The sequence below is a fragment of the Acyrthosiphon pisum genome, chromosome X (assembly GCF_005508785.2).
Source record: "Acyrthosiphon pisum isolate AL4f chromosome X, pea_aphid_22Mar2018_4r6ur, whole genome shotgun sequence".
NCBI lineage: Eukaryota > Metazoa > Arthropoda > Insecta > Hemiptera > Aphididae > Acyrthosiphon > Acyrthosiphon pisum.
Window position 1 is genome coordinate 33,713,189 of NC_042493.1, and position 19,255 is coordinate 33,732,443.

Here is a 19,255-nt window from a genome sequence, read left to right on the forward strand (position 1 = left end):
AATAACGATAAACACAAAAATTCTGTAACGTTTTAATTGTAAATAACGTTAAACGGAATTTTTTTTTCAAATTCGAGCCCCTGCTTTTTACACTATAATCGGTTATTATTCAGACATAAATTATAATCGGTTATAATTGGTAGATAATATTAATTTTTACAATCAATTAATAATACGTTTGAGATTAACTGTAACAACTAAACACTGATTATTTGATAATTATATTACACTTAAGAGGACGCTACCCATACATTTGTTGACTTCGTCTTACGTAGTCATACGCAGTCGACATACCAAATTGTCACTCACTACTTTCAATAGTGTGCTGTTAGTTTTAATACTAAAGTGAATTAACCTATTATAAAACTTTTAGGTAGGAAAATTATCTGTGTTTAGGCGTTGTCAATTTTTCAAAAATTGCATTTAAAGCAAGATATGAGTATGTGGAATATCAAAAATTAAAAATGCTCATATCTCGCTTGAAAATTAAAATGTCGAATAAAAGCCAACGCTTAAGCACAGATAATGTTATTATCTAAAAAAATTATAATAAGTTAGCACTCTAATATCAAAACTAACAGCAAACTATTGAAACTAGTAAACGAAAGTTTGCTATGTTGTACGTGCGTAAGACGGCGAAAACAAATGTAGGTAGCATCCTCTTAATAGGAATATATATAATTAGAGAAACGCTTTACAAATATTTTGATAAGTCATAACTATTATTATTATTTCATTATTAGCAAAAAGATCTATATACTGTATTATAATGTGACTACTATTGAGACTATTATTGATTTATAAATATTTTGAATAATGTGACTAGGTATATTACATATTGACTATGAAAACATGATATTTTTTGCCATGTTATATTTTGAATCATTATAATTATTTAAATAAATATTTTTGTATAGTACAGTTTAAAATTTAAAATGGCAACGTTGCAGAGTTCTTTTATGCTCAATCGTGTTGGTTTCCTTTTGTATTTCAATTTCCTTTGATACGCCGACAATTTATGCTCAATAGTGTCGCAAAAAAGGTGTTTTATGCTCAATCGTGTCTCAGCCCTTATCGGCGAGTAGATAAGAATAATTGTTCCGAGAAGTAAAATTCAATAATCTATCTATATTATACTATAATATGTATGAATTAGATATATATTCCTTTGGACGCTAATTCTTTTTTGTTGTATTCGTAATTGTCAGGAGAAGGTTCTTAACTCTGAAGTAAGATAATTTTAAGAAAATCCACCCGAAAAGTAGGAAATCTGGTTGTAGGTGCCATTTATCCAGTAAGAAAAGAAACTAAATAATAATATATTTTTGTTTATAGTAAGATTGCCTATTGGTCATGATTAAATAATGTAAATAATTTTAGACCTGTAGTTATATAGCAGATAGCTTACTAAACAAGGTATTCCCAAGACTAATTTTTCGACACATGCACATCGTAATATCAACTTGTTAACTGTTAATAAAACATTCGTAATTACGTACGCACTTCAATGTGTCTGCAATCCACTGCAGGTGGATAGTCTATCTGAAAACATTTAACATACTGCGTGTTTCACGCATACAAAACATACAAGCGTTTCTCTCGGGTAATTATATATTCAAGATGATAGATGGAAATGTGTACATTTTGAATATCATACACCGAATATTAAATAAACAAATTGAACAAAGTTTGAATCATATATATCAGGGGTGGCCAAACAGTGGCTCGCATCATAGACTTTTGCGGCTCGCATCTTAACGTAACATTAGCCAAAAAAAAAAAGTCACATAATATACAATAATATGACCTTTTTTTTTACATACAAGTGAACGGGATCAGCTATAATATATTTACAATTAATGCGTTTTTGAGTCCTTGAACTTATACTTATAATTTATATTGCCAATGTATTTCACCTGAGGTAACTTAAGCCCGGGAAACGCCGGGTGGGACAGCTAGTATTATACCATACCTACTATAATATATGATCCTTATTCCTTAGATAGATATCATTGTATATGATCCAAGGTTGTTGGCATGATTTAACTATTTAAGATACACAAGTTACTCGACGTCTCGACGGAGCATTACTTATACACCCTCGGTTTAAGATAGAATCTATCTTCTATCTTTGAATTTTCGAAAAAAAAATCTTTTTATCTACCGTCGAACGCACTCTAGTATTGTATAATATTGTAATGACGGTAGATTATAATATACATAAAGTTCGCATTCGAGTATTTTCAGGGGGCCATGTCCTCTGCAATTATTAATCTTGTTATTGTTCCGTATTGTTATGTTGGTAGCACGTATTCCTTTTATCCGTGGTCAACTGAAATATTTTTCATGGTATTTTGATAGCTGTTGCTTCTATTATCTATTATCTATGCTACTTAAAAATTACTATCCAATATGGCATGTCGTGTGTTGTAATATTATTATTATTTATTATTATAGTTTAATATAATAAAGCATAATTTAAGAATATTAAAAGAAAAACGCTGTTCATTTGTTTTGCCCACTAGGTAATAAGTACCTACCCTACCTACCCTATTGTACTACAAAAACACATTTCAATGTCAGGTAAAAATAATATGCATGTGAATAGTATTATAACGTTTTATGTAAGATAGATTCAAAATTCAAATGATATTGAATCGATTACATCGATAAATATTTTTATAAATCATAAATTAAATTCAAGTATTTTGCAGGAGTCAGTCGTTATGGTCGGCCTCGGCGTAAATCAAACAGTTCCTCGAAAATCCCTAGAAAATGGAAAAATTGTCCAAATATAGCTACTTTATCGGTAGCCAATTCATTTGTGACATTTAAAACACCATTAGATGATACATTTAACAATAAAATTGCAGTCAAGAAGAGATTCAATCCACAAATGGTATTTAGACATATGGCTTCATATCAGGTACTCGATAATATAAAATAATACTCTAAAATCTTATTAATCAACTTTTTAATTTCAAATAGAAACAAGAGTTGTTCATATTTTTATATACAATGTTAATTCATTATTTCTATTTTTTTACTAGATTTGTAGGTAATAAATATGTTGTATGCCATTGCTCAAGGGTTCCAAAAAACAAAAAAAATAACTAATTTAATTTAGTGTTATACTGTTTATTTTTTTTATATACCTATTACTTTCGAGTAATTAACTATTATAGCTCAACAATTATAGAATAGATTAAGAATAAATATCATAGCAATATTAAAAAATAGATAATGAATTACATTGTGAATATGGAAAGTGAACGTAATAAATACAATCTTATACTGTTATTATGCCAGTTTTATAAATATATACAATTGTTTCAGCAAAGTATTGGTTTATGGATTGATCTCACAAACACTGAACGCTACTACAGTAGGTTTGAAGTAGAAGATATGGGATGTGCTTATGTAAAATTGCCTTGTGTTGGTGGTGGATATTTTCCTACCCGTGATGACATTGAGTTGTTTTTGAATATTTGTTATAATTTTCTAGCAAACAATTGTTTGCAATTCATAGGTAGTTATAATTAATTAATTAAATTAATTTAATAACAAATAACTATATAGTATGTAATTCAACAATTATTTGTTATAACTAGGTGTTCATTGCACTCATGGTTTTAATCGAACAGGATTTTTGATTGTTTGTTATTTAGTAGAAGTGTTAGATTTTGATGTAGCAAGTGCAATTCATCATTTTGCAGCAGCAAGGTAATATAAAATCTAAATAACTTACTGTGGCATAATTATAAATTTGTTTTAAGAGATACCTATTAATTTTTTAATGATATAACATTATGATGTATAAGTCTTAATTTTCTTTAAAGTTTAAAGCAGATAAATGTTGCGCATGGGAAAGGCTTATACATTATTCACAATACATAGGTAACCAGTAGATTATTTATATTTTATACACATTATACATAAATAGGTACCTTATATTTTTCAAATTATAATTCTAAATTCTCTGCTCTAAAAAAACATTAAGAAAATTACCTATACAAATAAATTGCATAAATGCACTAAAAATTTAACGTGCGTAGTGCGTACATTAAAATATATTACTTTAATTATTTATCATGAAAATTTGGTTTGTTTGAAATGAGTATCATATAAGTATTATGTAATAGGTAATCTGTAGATAGGTATATCCAAGTAGGTTATATCATATACATATTGCTAATGGGTCCGTATTGATTTTATTAGTTAAACAGAATTTCAAATGTAAAATAAAATCAATTTTAATTGTTTTTGTTTAGAGGAGATGTGTTGTTTCCGTCTTACAAGTGCGTACCATAGCAAATCTTACACTCATTAGAATATGTGCAAAGTTCCGTAAGTTTAAAAATTAGAGTGAATTGACCTGTTATAAAATCAAAATTTAAGATTATTATCTATGCTACCTAATGGGATTTTTATTATATTTTAATTTTAAAGCGAGTTATGATTATTTTAAAATTGTAAATTGTTTGTAAATTGTGTTTTCTTACTTCTAAATTTTATAATAGGTCAATTCACTCTTATATTAAACATACCCAATTTAAATAGATTATTCAGAATGTACAACTTACTAAGTTATGCGTTTGTAAGACTGAGGCAACGCACGCGGGTGTACCGTCCTCTTAAACCAAGGGTTCTCAACCTTTTGAGGTTACTATTGTATGAGGTAACGACTCCCTAATTCTTATTGGATATTTAAAATTATATAATATACAAAAAATACACTCATGCCTTTAATGTTTGTTATTTGATCAATATAAATAAATCTTCAATGTAGTTTTTGAATATTAATGAATATATTTGTATAGGGAAAAAAATATCATTTAAATTTTAATTTTTTAAAACAAAGTAGGTACTTACATATATTATATTCACATTCTTAAGTATTGAATTTTAAATTTATTATTATTAAATAAAAACTAATTAGTGTATTGGCACTGAATTATTGAGGATAACGTAAGTACACAATAATGTCCGATAAAATATAATTTATAAAAACGTTTTCATGTTTTGTGACTTTTAAAAGTTTTCATGTCTCCCAGATTGAGATCATTGTAGCATCAAACTAAGACTTGAATTTTTTTTACTTATTTAAAAATCATAACTTACACTAAATAATGCCAAGTGCATTGAAAAACAGACCTATTTATTAGTTGTAATCATGGTTTTAAGTTCTATTATTTAATTTTAGTGTTATTAAACAAAATGCAAAAAATTATATCATGTAGGAAATTTAAAAATGTACTAAACAGAATATAATATTTATAATTGGAAATATTAAACAGTATCCTTGCCAAAATGAAATATGTAGGAGGGGTCCTTATCAACTACCTAATAATCGTGCCACTTATTGTGTAATACATTATTAATTTAAAAATTATTAATTATATGTATAATATATTTTAATATTTTAGACCTCCTGGTATCTACAGACAAAATTATATAGATGAGCTTTACAGACAGTATTCAAATAAAGCTCCTACCATAGCTCCAAACTGTCACTGGAAAAATTAGTTCTTATATTATAAGGTATTCATATAATATTTTTGTATAATTCAATCATCTACATTGCTTAGACTAAAAAATGTGATTTATATCTGATTTAACAATTTGATACCTATTTCAATATTTGTATCCATTTTAATAATACAATATTTCTTTATTGGTAAAAGTGTAATATCAATGTCGTTGAATAAATATTGTTGGCTAAAACACAATATTATTATACTTTTTACTATTTTATTTTATTGAACTCCATTTTAAAATATCTATATTACAATATATTCTATAAAAATATGTTTGTCAATCAATCTTTCCTGTGTTTTCTATACATTCAAAAACAACTGGGTTGATCAAGGCGCGGTATTTTGGAAATGATCTGCGTTCTCCTGGATAGGTTTTTGTCCACTTACATCCAGTGGCGCAAAGAGGTTTTTTAAATAACCCACTTCTTCCATAGTATTATGTTCACGTGTTTTCCCTTTAAACCACCTCCCCCCATATTTTAAGTATAAGGACCTAATGATTTAAAATCGAAGAATTTTAGAATTTGAAAACTAAAAAAAAAACACCTATAGTCCAATCGAACGATGTTAGGATTATTTTTAGTATTTTTAGTACTTACCTATATTTTATTTTTAATGGTATTTTAAGCAAAAATAAATAATTGTCAAATTATTATACATTAATTATAGATAATTTATTAGAAGTATACTAAAAATTAATAACATTTAATTAAAAACATTTATAATTATAATGAAACGTACACTTTATTTTATAATAATTTATAATAAATGATAATAAAAATGTATGATAATATAAGAAGAGAAATTACAAAAAAATAATAATTATTTATTAAGTTTGATATTATAATTTTGATGTTTTTTTTCTTTATTGTGATTTTCTCACATTTAAGGTTCTCCTGGTATAAATATTGCCTCATCCTCATTTGAATGTAATAAACAATAATTTCTGTGGTAACTTTTACCACTATTATATAACTGTTAGTTCACCAGACTGATGTGTAACATCACAACTTTTTAAAAATTCTATACCCACACACATAATATACTAAACAGTCTCTGGTGCTCGATTCACTTTTGGAATCCATGTCGGGTCACATGCTTCCCACTCTTTGTTTTGTATAAGACTGTCCAATTTAGCTTATAATTGTTCCATCTTTTTTTTAAAATCATTACATAAGCTCGTTATTAATTTATTATATTTGGTGATAAGAAAAATAGCTTGTTGCCAAAAATTGCTTGGTTAAAATGAATGTCAATTTGATATTGATAATATTAAACATAATAGATGCCTATACAGATACAAATTAAAAAGTAAGTTTTACTTATCAACTACATTCAACGCTGCTCAGAATCAGAAATTAAAGAAATATGGAAATTTTTATGCAAAATGAGTTTTTGAAAAAATATTCATTTTGTTTTTTTTTTATATAACTCAAAGACGTTTAACTGTAGATCCATGATTTATTCACTGAATGTTTATATGTTTATATCAGCATTTTCTATACACCATAAAATTCAAAATGATTTTTCCTTAATTATCATACTATATAATATGGTTACTTTTTTTTTAAATTCTTGTTGAGAAAAAAATGATTCATTCCATAAAAAACTTGAGCATATTTTAATACATGGGGAGCCATTGTAAGATATTACTAGTTTAATTAAAAAAATAAGTTGAGCATAAATTCCAAGCCTGGGCATAAACGCGTTAAAAAGTTAAAAGTTAAGTTAATTTTAACTTTTAACTTAACTTTTTTTAATTTAATTTTCATTAACTTATTTTAATTGATATTAACTTAATAAATAACGAGTTACTTTTAATCAAATTCAAGTTAAGTTAATTTATAAATAATTAAATAATAAAAATAAAAATTATTATTGATATTACATAACCATTTACTAGAATAGGGAATTATAAATATAGTTAAATCAATTTCTTAAATAAATATTTATAAATATAAATATTTTACTGAAGTATAAAGTTGGCTATATTCTCTAACAGTTTTAGACTTTTAGTACCCTGAAAAAGTATTCAGAGTTTAAAATTAAGTACATTCTTAAATACCATGTTATTTTTATTTAATAATTTAAAAAAATGTATAGTACTTATCTGTATTAGTGTATTAATAAATCAAAATGTTGTATTTGTTTTGGAATTTTCAATTTTGTATTTTTTTCGTACCTACTTCATAATTCTATTAATTCAGTACCCATGTATAGAAAAGCTATTGGCTATTTCCTGTGTTCAATAATATTTATGATTTTTATTATTTAAACCATAATACTGGGTATTTATAAAGATATTATATAAAAAAAAATAAAAACTTAACTGAGTTAAAAAAAAAAATTAGGTTAACTTTTAACTATTAAATGAGTTAAAATGTTTTACATTAACTTAACTTAACTCAGTTAAAAATTATCATTAACTTGCCCAGGCTTATAAATCGAAAACTTTCAACGGCTCAACCGTAGAAACTTAAATTTTCATCAAATAGGTACCAATTTATATTAGCTTTTTCTAGGCATATTGGTATGATTTTTTAAAATATTTTGATTCTATTTGAACTATTTTAGACATATTTAAATTAAATTTTTTTTAGTTTTTTCTATAAATATCAATCAAAACATTTTGACTCAAAAAGCTTGAAAATGTAATATAAGCATTTGGAGTTCAAATTTTGACAAAATTCATCAAAATCACAAATATTTTCAAATTGTTTTGTACGTAAAATGTATAGATTTTATACAAATTGTTTTTTTTTGGTGTTTGGGGGGACAAAGTCTCTTACAAGTCTGCTTCACATTTTTAGGGCTGCGTGGTGCCTTATATTTTTTTACCTAGTGTGCCTGAGTATTTTAAGCTACTTCGGTGCTACTGTAACTATCTATCATATTTTCTTTTTTTTTTTTTTTTTGATCATTAAGCCTTGCAACCAGAGCCATTAGCTTTTTTTGTTTGTTTGTTTGTAGGGGAGGATAATGTAGGTTGGTAAACACGTGTGTTTTTAGTTTGGCAGAATTTTCAAGTGGGTAGGTACCCTTAGGTATCTGACATGCCCGTTAGGGGATGGCGGCTTCTCTCCTCAGACACCGTGGCTACCCCCCGAAGATAAGTGCCACTCGAGGCCAAGGTTCGAACCGGCGACGGTGCGCTTCGCAACCGACGCCTTAGTCCGCTCAGCCATTCTGCCCCCCTCATAACTTCTATCTCTAGGTGTTATCAGAGTGTTGATCTGTGTTTACTGGCGCGTGTATTATGCACCCAGCCTGGATACATTCCATAAACAGTTTCATGTGTTAATATAATTTAAAGACCAATATGTTCGCACTTAAAATGTATTATTATGAATGCTTATTTTTCTATCAATTTTACGAGACCACTGGTAATCAGGTACCATTGAGTATTACTCACGATTAAAGTCTAAAGATACACGGTCTTAGAAGATATCTTCTAAAACCGTGGATGGCACCATGAAGACTAGAGATAAGGAGGCCAAACTCTACCACAAAAAACGTCCCGTAAAACATAGCTTATACCTATGTACATATAAAAAAATATTATTTTTACTGTTTATATGTATATTTATTAGGTACGTAAATATAGAAAATAAAATTATTTTTATAATTTATTCTTAAAGATAAATTTGCACTGAATACGATGGTGTAATTATAATTTAAATACGATTTTTAGTTTTTGAATTATAATTTTTTATAGGTAATAAAGTCAAGTATGTCCCTATGTAATACGGGTTAATTATTATACACCGAGCCAGCTCGGATTTGACCGCCACGCAGACTGGTGGAGAAATTAATGTGCGATGTTTTATAGAATCACTTTTTGTGCAGGCGGCCAGAGTTTGGCCTCCTTATCTCTAGTCTTCACAGATGGCACTAGTGTTATCTAATTTTCTTTTTACAAATACTTTGCTTCTAAATAACAATTGTCTCAATATGATAAAGTCATACTATCCCAATTGAATATTCAATATACTTCCAACATTGGAAATTGGCACTACAAATTTGAGAGTATCGTAATCGAGAAAATTGTTTATTTGGTAAATTTCTTATCGGGATCAATAATAATTATTATTGGATGAAAATGTACATTTCGGAATAAATGACATTAGGAGCATTGTTTTTTGGGTTAAAAATAAATCGGGAGAATTGGTAGTGACCCGTTTGATTTACTAGGAAGTCATCGCATTATCGATTATATTATTGTAGAGCTTACGGCAACTGTACAATATCTTGCTTTAGCTCACCGTCCAGTGACTAGTGTAGTAGTGTTGTAGGTAGTTGTAGTTAACTACCTACTTACATTTTTTTAATTCGGGTTTGCTAGGTTCAGACGTAAGTATATTTCATTATTTTTATTTGAATTTTTTACATGACGTGTAAGATGAAATTACTAGGGCTTGGATAGTCGGTAGTTATAGTTTATACATAATATAATTATATTGTGTTAAAACACACCTAATAACTTCTATTAAATGTAATATATTATTTGACTGGTGTTTTTATACATCATATTATACCTACATTGTAAAAATTTGTCTTTTTTACTAAAACATATAGTTGAATAGTTTATTTGCGTGTAAAATACAAATATTTCAGCATGGATGTTTATTTATGAATGATTGTTCACGATAATTTAACCATGTCACAAGAAAAAAATATATAATTAATATCTTTCTTGCAAATTTAAAAAAATACAACTTTTTGACGGTGGCTATTTTTTTTTACTAAGTAGCGCACTTATTTATTTTTGAAGTCCCTATTCACCGTAAACACAAATAGCCAAAATTATATATAGGGTGTATCTTATGTCATTGTACGCAAGGTTTTTTAAACGATTATGGATCGGTGACATAGAGTTTCGTTAAAACGCAAAAAGACGTGTTTCTTTATTTTTAACAAGCAATTTTTTTATAACAATTTCAAAATTTTTAAGCACGCAGTTGTACCAATAGCAAAATCAATTTTATTTTTTCAAATGGTAACAACTATATTTTTTAATTTGGATTCTTTATTAGGTGGCTAAAGTAATACCTAATGGTATTTGATTCTTGTTAGAATAATATTGGAAATCTGTAATTAACTCAGATTAAAAGTATGCCTAAGTTAGGTCTAAACTTATATTGAGATTGACTATTTATCTAAATATCTTGCAAATAGTTTATTTTAAAATATTACGATTATTAAAGAATTCTTAAAGAATTTTAACTTTGTATGCACTACCTACCAATATAGGGAACTTATGGTTCAAATATCAAGTTATAAAAGTTAGTTATAAGAAAAAACTATTTAGCACTTGTAATTAAACTTATTCCTGTAGCAATTATTTTAATTAAAAGTATTAATGCATATTTTACCAAACTTTAGAGGACCAACTAGCGAACCAAATTGATGATTTTACCACCAACATTTTCAGAAAAAAAAGCTTTACCAGAATCCATAAAAATATAGTTATTACCATTTGAAAAAATAAAGTTGATTTTGCTGTTGGTACACCTGCGTGCTTAAAAAATTTCTTGTTAAAAATTAAGAAACATGTCTTTTTTTGTTATTATTTTTCGTCTTATTTTCGAAATTTTATGACATCGATCCATAATCGTTAAAAAACCCCGTACAATGACATAAGATACATCCTGTATAATATATTATGTTGGTACTTGGCTTATTAGATTATTTTATTATCTTACAAAATAGTCAAGTCAGTGGGGAGTTTTGCCTTCAAGAAAATACTTAAGTTGTGTAACTAGGGAGAAAGTTTTGCTTCGGGTTCTAATTAATAAAAAAAATGTCACCATCCCTCCAAGGTCCGGGAAGTGTCCGCCGTCTTGGATTTTACGTGAAATTTTATAGTTTTTTGATAATATTTTCAAAATATATAAACTTGACGATAAAAATAGCATAATATATTAAAACTTGATTAAATTGTTAGTAAAAGTTATATATTTTTAACGTAAGTGTAATAAATAAACGACAAAATCAATCAGCCCGTCGAACAACGTTGCACCGCATGCCATAATGACGCTTTAAAATTGCGATTCTCGTTAAACCTAATAATAATATCTTCAAAAAAAAGGTATCTTATTAAAAAATATTTTTCATTTACCTAGGTACACTATATTTTATTAATTTTTTTAAGACATTATCTGTAGCATTCTTGTCAGCGAAAAAATTGTTTACATATTATTAAAATGTTTATTTAAAATAAGGAACTTATTTGTATCATCACAAATTATTACACACGATAGGTATATGTACTGACATTATCAGTCTGGATAAAAATAATTTAGTACATATGGTTCAATAATATACAGAGTATGTACCTAATATAGTATACAGTATACATAATACATATAGCATAGGTATGTAATATAATATTTTGTATTTATTAAATTATATTTATTTTAGAGCATTAAAAATTAATTCATTAGGTACAATTCATATTTTAATGTTTCATTATTTTCTGATGGAAAAGTTCTTGGCAGTACAAAACATTCAAAATTATCTAGTCTCCGGCTTATTGAAATGGAAATTCATTTCAGTATATTTATTATCTGGAAGAGACTATCAGACTCCACATTCTGACATGATTGGATATGATGTACCATGTAAAACTATTTGAAAATACAATGATAATAATAACGTTTTTATTTTATTTTATTAATAGATCCAAGGAGATGGGAATCATCAAAGATAATTTAGGTATCGGCTGATTTTCACCATTATCAGTAAAAACCTCACCAAGCACGTTTCCGTAAGCAATTCATAAAGTAAGTCTTACATATAGTTACATTATAATGTAATTGTATTTAATATTATGATATACCTACCGATGAGGAAATTTGAATTAAATATTCAAATCTTATACCTAGCTGTTAAAAAAAAATTGTACATATATTTAAATTGTAATATTAGATACGTTAACCATATTATATATCTAAATATTTGATGTGTCCTCGAAAAGATTTATTTGTCACATACTGTGCACCCACGTGACATCTAGAAAACATTTCTGAGTGTTTTGATGTGGTACCTGGTACTTAAAAATTTTAACTTGCCCTGAAGTAACGGATTTGGGTAATGCACTGCCGAACTGGTGATGCAGATGAATTTAAAATGTATATTAAACTGATCAATAAATATGTTTGTCTTTTTTTTACAATTTACAGATCGAAGTTCCGGTAGCGATCGACGATATCGTACAATAATTGTATTATTGTAATATAAACGGCGATAAGAAATAGTAAATTAATAATAAAATATGACGACACGTGAAAAAAATATAGGTATTATCATCTGCAACTCGACAAATGACTACGGGTGTTCAGCAACCATAGACATCTATCCGACAGATGATGTCATGTTATGCTCTTCAACCATCGTTCACGAGCCCCATCCACCACCGCTCAAAACGTCGATAAGTATCACCATCGTTAATCGCTGCTGAGACTGAGCTTATAAACTGGCGCTCATTCTGGCGATAGATCTGGTAGTTCATGTACCAGATAGTGGTACCACATGAACCTGTGATACACGCAGTTCACCAGATTCCGCAGTCGACACCCCGAATCATTACTCCAGACGGCCGTGTGCCAAATACCACAGACGACTTTCCAGCAATTTGTGTCGGACGATGTCAGATACCGTTGGCTGCCCCAGGTTTAGCAGGCCGAGCAGGCGTCACGCGAGTCAACGATGTTATTGGAAAGCAGACAAATCGTGCTGGACCTCAGATTGTTATAAAGGTAAACACTTATTTTCTTAAAATTATTCAACGTGATTAGAAATATTTTTGTTAAGTACATAATTTTGTCACTACTAAATTACCTACCAACTTTTTTTAGTGTTTTTCCGTATCGTTGTTGTTTAACGATACGATTGTGTGGCCTGATAAATCTTGTGCAGAGAGTGGTGTTCGTCATCGTCAGGCAATCGTCACAAACAGTTGATAAGACGTCTGCCTTCTTTGGTATGCACCGTCTGGCATGATGGATCCGGATGGCGGCTACGGTTTTTGATGAATAGCCAGTATTACTAAGTTATAGGGTGGTGCCGGTGGGTACATGCTCTGCTGATTCTATTGGCAGGGGGAGAAACTAGAAATACTACGGACCTCATTAAGAATTGCAGCTGCAGTGATATTAGAGAATGATAACCCGTTATGATAAAATATTGTATGATATTATCGATCGCTATCGGAACTTTTAACCGTAATGTGAGGTACTTTATATAGTTAAATTTTAAAATCATATAAGTGAAATAAGTAATGAATATTCATTATTTTTATTTTGAAAAATATATTATTTACCTTACTGTTTATTTGAACAATATTATTATTAGAATGACAATTTTAATTAAATTTATCATTTAAATATTTTTTAGTACAATGAAATCTATTGTTAGTTATTACCTTGTCCTCCTAAGAGATTTTGCGCTCAAAGTTTTTATCCAAGATTATATTATTATGTGTAGCCTGTAATGTTTACAAAGTACTATATAAAGAATGACGTATTTAAAGCGACTGCAGGAGGTGGCAAGATTTTAGAAATTAATTTTTTTTTTAAGTTTGTGCTATATTTTTAATATAATATTATGTTATTGGCGCTGTATGGAGTTAGCACCGTAATTATTGTACGTTAAATCGTATTGTGCACTATAGGGCAGAAAAATACACACAGGCAGTTCAAAGTCCACTATTTTAAACTGCAGCATATTTTCTGTCAGTAAAATGAATCTACTTAGTACTTGAGTCAAAATTTAAAATAATCCCATTCGTGTTATACAAAAGGGACACAATTTTTTTTTTTTTTTAAATGTAATTTTTACAAAAAATTAGTTTTTGAAAAAATCGATTTTGTTTTTTGGTGTACCTACCTAATTTAAAAATTCTCCATATGTCATAAATTAATTATTAATTATTCATTGTTTAGATTTTTTTTTGAAAGAAAATATGCGTAGTTACTAGATAGTAAATTTTTAGTTGATGAATTTACTTTCTAGTAGAATTTTTGGCTGCATCCAAAAACCACACTTATGCAAACCCGGATTAAGGGGGGGGGGGGGGGTCCAGAGGGGGTCATGGCCCCCGGGCCTCAATAGTTTGAATTTATTTAGGGGCTTCAGATTTGTCTATTACTTTTTTCGTTATAGGCTATAACACTGCATAATAATCACCTTAAAAAAACCGATGATTATTTGCCGAAGAAAAAAGCTCATACATTATAATTTATAAATAAAATGATACATTATTTATTGCAAAGTACCTAATATCTATATATATTAATTATAACAGGAACCTAATATTAAATAATATATACATTATACACATTTATTATTATTTTTTTTCGTACTGAGACCTCTTTTAAAACGTTGGCCCCTGGGCCTCAAAATGTCTTAATCCGGGCTTGCACTTATGATTTCGACTTAAAAAAGGTCAATAGACAAAATTCACACACTTTATCGGCTCTTTGTATTGCAGTGTAGCACTATACAGTATTGCAGTTTATTATAATATTTAATCTATAAACCAGATATTATATATATTATTAATATATATATTCCAAACAGAAAATAAATGTTTACCTTTCAAGAGTGTTAACTAGATCCAATTTGCTGAGGGTCGTGATTTTTAAAAAGTTGAAAACTTCTTTCCTACTTATAACTCATCTGTACGACTATACTATGATTGACCATAATGCGTCATGTGATAATATTATATTATTATAATCCACGGTTTATGATAGCGCTGTATTACATTTGCAAGCTATTTAATTCAACGAATGATATGTTATTGACATATCGCACACCCAGAAGAAGAACGACACAACTCATATATAATAATTATACAGTACAGGTAAAAATCATAATGGCTAAAAATTAAAATCAACATAAAAATTAAAGTTCTCACTTTACATACTTGGTATTTACACCAATAGATTCAAATTCATATAATCTAGCAAACACGTATGCTACAAATTTAAAAAAGTTTTGGTTCTAATATTAAAATAAGTTATGCCTATTTTACTTTTTATTTTTTTATCATAACCTTTGAGTTGTGTCTATTTGTAACGACTAAGAGAAAACGTACCTACTATTAATTTATATGATTGTTGCGTTACATTATATTTTATTTAACATTTCGTAAGCTTAATAAAATATATCAATTTAAGTCATAAGTCATAAGTAGAAAATAATTAGTTACAGTACTCTTAAAATAAAACTATATTACATAAATAGAGAAAAATGTGTCTATTGCGGCAAGTACAAAAAGTCATAAAATGTATTATATAGAATAAAAAACTAAAATATTGAAAATTTTAAATATTTAAAAATAAATCAAAACAAATTGAAATATTTTAAAACATATATCATGTGACATGTATAGAAAATAGTAAAATAAGCATTTTATGAAAATTACAAGTAACTACAGTTAATAACAACAAAATAAGAAAATCGTTATATATGAGATTTTCTTCGTTTACGAGTGAATATCCAATGACTAACTTTTGGCTTGTAGAAAATTAAATTGAGGTTATAATATTCTATAAGAATCAATATCCTAGGTTAGGTTATCCGTGGTCGTTTATTTTTATTGCAATAAAAACAATTCATCGAACTTCGTGTAATAAATAAAATCAGTACCTAATTTATATAATATTTAAGCACTAAAAATATATATGATATCAAGTATCAAGAATAAATTGAATAAATTGAATGTAAATAATAACAAATTATTAGGATTATATTATATTATATCCATCGCCACGGTCGTCAAAAAAAAAAAAAACTGCACGACGGTGTGTAACTGTATAAATTTGCTAGCTATCCAAGTTTTTCAGTTAGCCAGTCGCCAGTTGTTCGTCATATCAACATTTTACGCACACAAGTAGTAGCATTGATTATAATAACCTATAATCATAAATCAATGGTAGTATTTAATCTACCTATCGAATTCTGTTTGCATTTATTTAAATGGCAAATTTATTCCCTCAGCAATGTCCATGATTTTTAATATTGGTATACAAATTAAATTATTCATTTTTTATCGTACCTAAGGTTAGGATCGTCATGGGAGTTTTTTGGATGATAAACTTGCTAAAAATAACGTGCGATGGCTTATTTGTATTCAGTTGGCTCATATAATTGCAGAATTTTTGTAGCAAGTGACGATATTTTCCATGTCACAGAATGTAACAGGTATACTATGATCGTGATTGCCGTAGAGCGAGTGGCCACTGCTGCCGCGCGTCGTCGCAACAGCCGCCGAAACTGAAGAAAAATAACGATTAGACCATGGTACTCCGCCCCTCTATTTTCAGATTAGTTCGTACGTTTTAGTAGCGTTTTTACCTTAGATACGATATATATATTTATATATGATCTAAGGTTTTTGCTATCCCGATCAACCTCGATCAACGTCCACAGACCAACAATATTATTATTATTATTGTTCAGTAACAAATAACAATCGATCGATTAATATGAATAGAGACATTTATATTAACCGACGTAAAACTGGCACTATAATATTGTGTAATAATTATAACAGTAGTTAGACAAACTGTAATGTTTCTATAATGTAGAAGAATGTAGGAGCGAGTAGCTACAACAACTGCTGCCGCGCGTCGTCACAACAGCCGCCGGGCCGCCGCCGCCGAAACTGAAGAAAAGTAACGATTGGACCATGTAATGAGGCCCTGGTACTCCGATACCTTATTTTTCGATTTAGTTCGTCTGTTTAGTAGCATTTTTAGCAACCCGATCAACCTCGACCAACCTCGCAGACCAATATTATTACTATTATTATTATTGTACAGTTTGATCCATGATCGTAAAAAGAAAGTAAAAAAATAATAACCGGCAAAGTGCGAGTCGGACTCGCGCACTAAGGGTTGCGTCATAGACCTTATACTAGAGAGCCTTGATAATAAATATCAAGGCCTCTACCTTATACTAATAGACTGGCCTTGCCTATACAGTAGCTGTGGTAGTAGCCGGTCAGACATACAGCAGTGATGTGCAGTATAATCACATCAGTGTAGTAATTTCCGTTGAGTACAATGTACAATAATACCGTACTATTATAATTTATCTTTTATCCTATGGGAATATTGGGATGGGCTAGTATAAGGTCTATGGGTTCCGTACCATCATCAGCTATAAACATATTGGCAACACTGCTTATATTAAAATATATTCTAGGATTTTTAGTATTAATTGTTGTTATAGCGGCAACAGAAATACATGATATACTATGAACATTTCAACTTTCTAAATTTCACGGTTAATGAATGCAGCCTGGTGACAGACGGACGGACGGACGGACAGCCTTAATAATAGGGTCCCGTTTTACCGTACAGAACCCGAAAAAACAATAACTGCACGACGGTGCGTGTATATCGAAGCAGGAGTTGCCTATTAAAACTGTGTAAAATACATGTTAATTTGTTATAGAACATAACTAATTTTCTTATGCATCAATTAAAATATTAAATCATAGTAAACTTCAAAAAATCAGATATATTGTGTAGAACGTGCTTTTGTAAAAATCATCAAAATCGTACGTTTAGAAATTAAATAATGAATGAAAAAGTGCGAACTTTTTAATGAAAATTTATATTAAATTCAGAATCACGTCGTGGGTCGTCGTCGTCGTTGTAGTAGTCGTTGCATCAGCGTTGCGAATGTTACCAACAATATTACCGTTCTTATAGATTATTGTGCAAATGCCAAATACTCAATATTTGATAACGATAAATATTTGTGATATCACAACAACGTAGGTAAACTACGTGTAAAAATGGCTAGTAAAAAAAATGTAAGATCTTTAAGCAGTATAGAGGTAAGTATATTAAATTCAAGTAAACTTGTTTTTTTTTTTCAATAATTTATTTACTTGTATATAAATATTAATAATATTTTTAAAATAAAAATAAATTATATTTTAATAGTCCTTCGCCATTTAATTATTTTGTTCATCACACTAAACACTTTGTTTCTTTTGAGAAATAATTTCTCACCAAGTAAAAAAATTATTGAAACAAAATAAGTTTACTTAAATTCAATTTACTTGGCATTTATTCATGATATCACATCTTTATAGTGCTTAAAGATCTTATATTTTTTTTTACTTAGCCATTTTTACACGTAGTTTACGAAGGGTTTTTGTTGTGACATAGTATTTAATAAAATGCTCAATATGAAATGCATTTTCAGATTAGATTAAAATGTTCAACATTAATTTATAGGGGGGGGGGGGGGCACTTGCCACACTGGCCCTGAATGAAAATGATAATGTATCTATATTTTTATCTATATAATATTATAAATATGTATATTGTATTATTGTCATAAGCGTGCTCACGGGGTAGTCAAGGTTAGGTTACTTGACTACTCTGCGAACTCCCCCCGGCCCCCCTCAATATTCAATATTATTATTATGATAATTGTTAGTCAATCATTAAATACTTTTTTAATATGGTAAAAGTAGTTACATGAGGTTACCCCCGTCCTACAGTGTCGGCCTGGCCATGACCGCTGGACCGCGAACGCGGCCGGGGCCCCTCCGATTTTTTTAGGGTCTCGTACAAGTTTAATATAATTCATTAATCATAGACTGTACAGCGGAGTGCCATCCACTCAGCGGTTTTTTTTTTATTTGTTTGGCGTATGTATGGAGTAAGAACCCCGTAAAGTATTTATCAATA

General features: G+C 28.8%; 2 protein-coding genes across 3 annotated transcripts; both read left to right on the forward strand.

The window, feature by feature from the left end:
- The first annotated feature begins 2,292 nt into the window (after positions 1 to 2,292).
- On the forward strand, positions 2,293 to 5,716 carry LOC100568539 (mRNA-capping enzyme-like). 2 transcript variants are annotated; one of them, XM_016808294.2, is made up of 5 exons: positions 2,293 to 2,583; positions 2,715 to 2,926; positions 3,337 to 3,529; positions 3,612 to 3,723; positions 5,427 to 5,716. In XM_016808294.2, exons 1-5 carry the CDS (start codon positions 2,577 to 2,579, stop codon positions 5,524 to 5,526), a joined length of 624 nt encoding a protein of 207 aa, XP_016663783.1. In that variant the 5' UTR covers positions 2,293 to 2,576; the 3' UTR covers positions 5,527 to 5,716. The 2 variants fall into 2 exon arrangements, with proteins under 2 accessions (XP_016663783.1, XP_003247784.2); XM_003247736.4 differs by having other exon boundaries at positions 2,715 to 2,899.
- A 4,021-nt stretch (positions 5,717 to 9,737) lies between these two features.
- LOC100576073 lies at positions 9,738 to 13,936 on the forward strand. The gene is made up of 4 exons (XM_003247735.4): positions 9,738 to 9,887; positions 12,217 to 12,319; positions 12,719 to 13,294; positions 13,394 to 13,936. Exons 3-4 carry the CDS (start codon positions 13,046 to 13,048, stop codon positions 13,496 to 13,498), a joined length of 354 nt encoding a protein of 117 aa, XP_003247783.1. The 5' UTR covers positions 9,738 to 9,887; positions 12,217 to 12,319; positions 12,719 to 13,045; the 3' UTR covers positions 13,499 to 13,936.
- The last annotated feature ends 5,319 nt before the right edge of the window (positions 13,937 to 19,255 follow it).

Coding starts and splice junctions, on each gene's coding strand:
- LOC100568539 (XM_016808294.2), top strand. Junction 2,927..3,336: donor GACATATGGCTTCATATCAG/GTACTCGATAAT, acceptor CAATTGTTTCAG/CAAAGTATTGGTTTATGGAT. Junction 3,530..3,611: donor CAATTGTTTGCAATTCATAG/GTAGTTATAATT, acceptor TGTTATAACTAG/GTGTTCATTGCACTCATGGT.
- LOC100576073 (XM_003247735.4), top strand. CDS start 13,046: ATGTACCAGATAGTGGTACCACATGAACCTGTGATACACGCAGTTCAC. Junction 13,295..13,393: donor GACCTCAGATTGTTATAAAG/GTAAACACTTAT, acceptor AACTTTTTTTAG/TGTTTTTCCGTATCGTTGTT.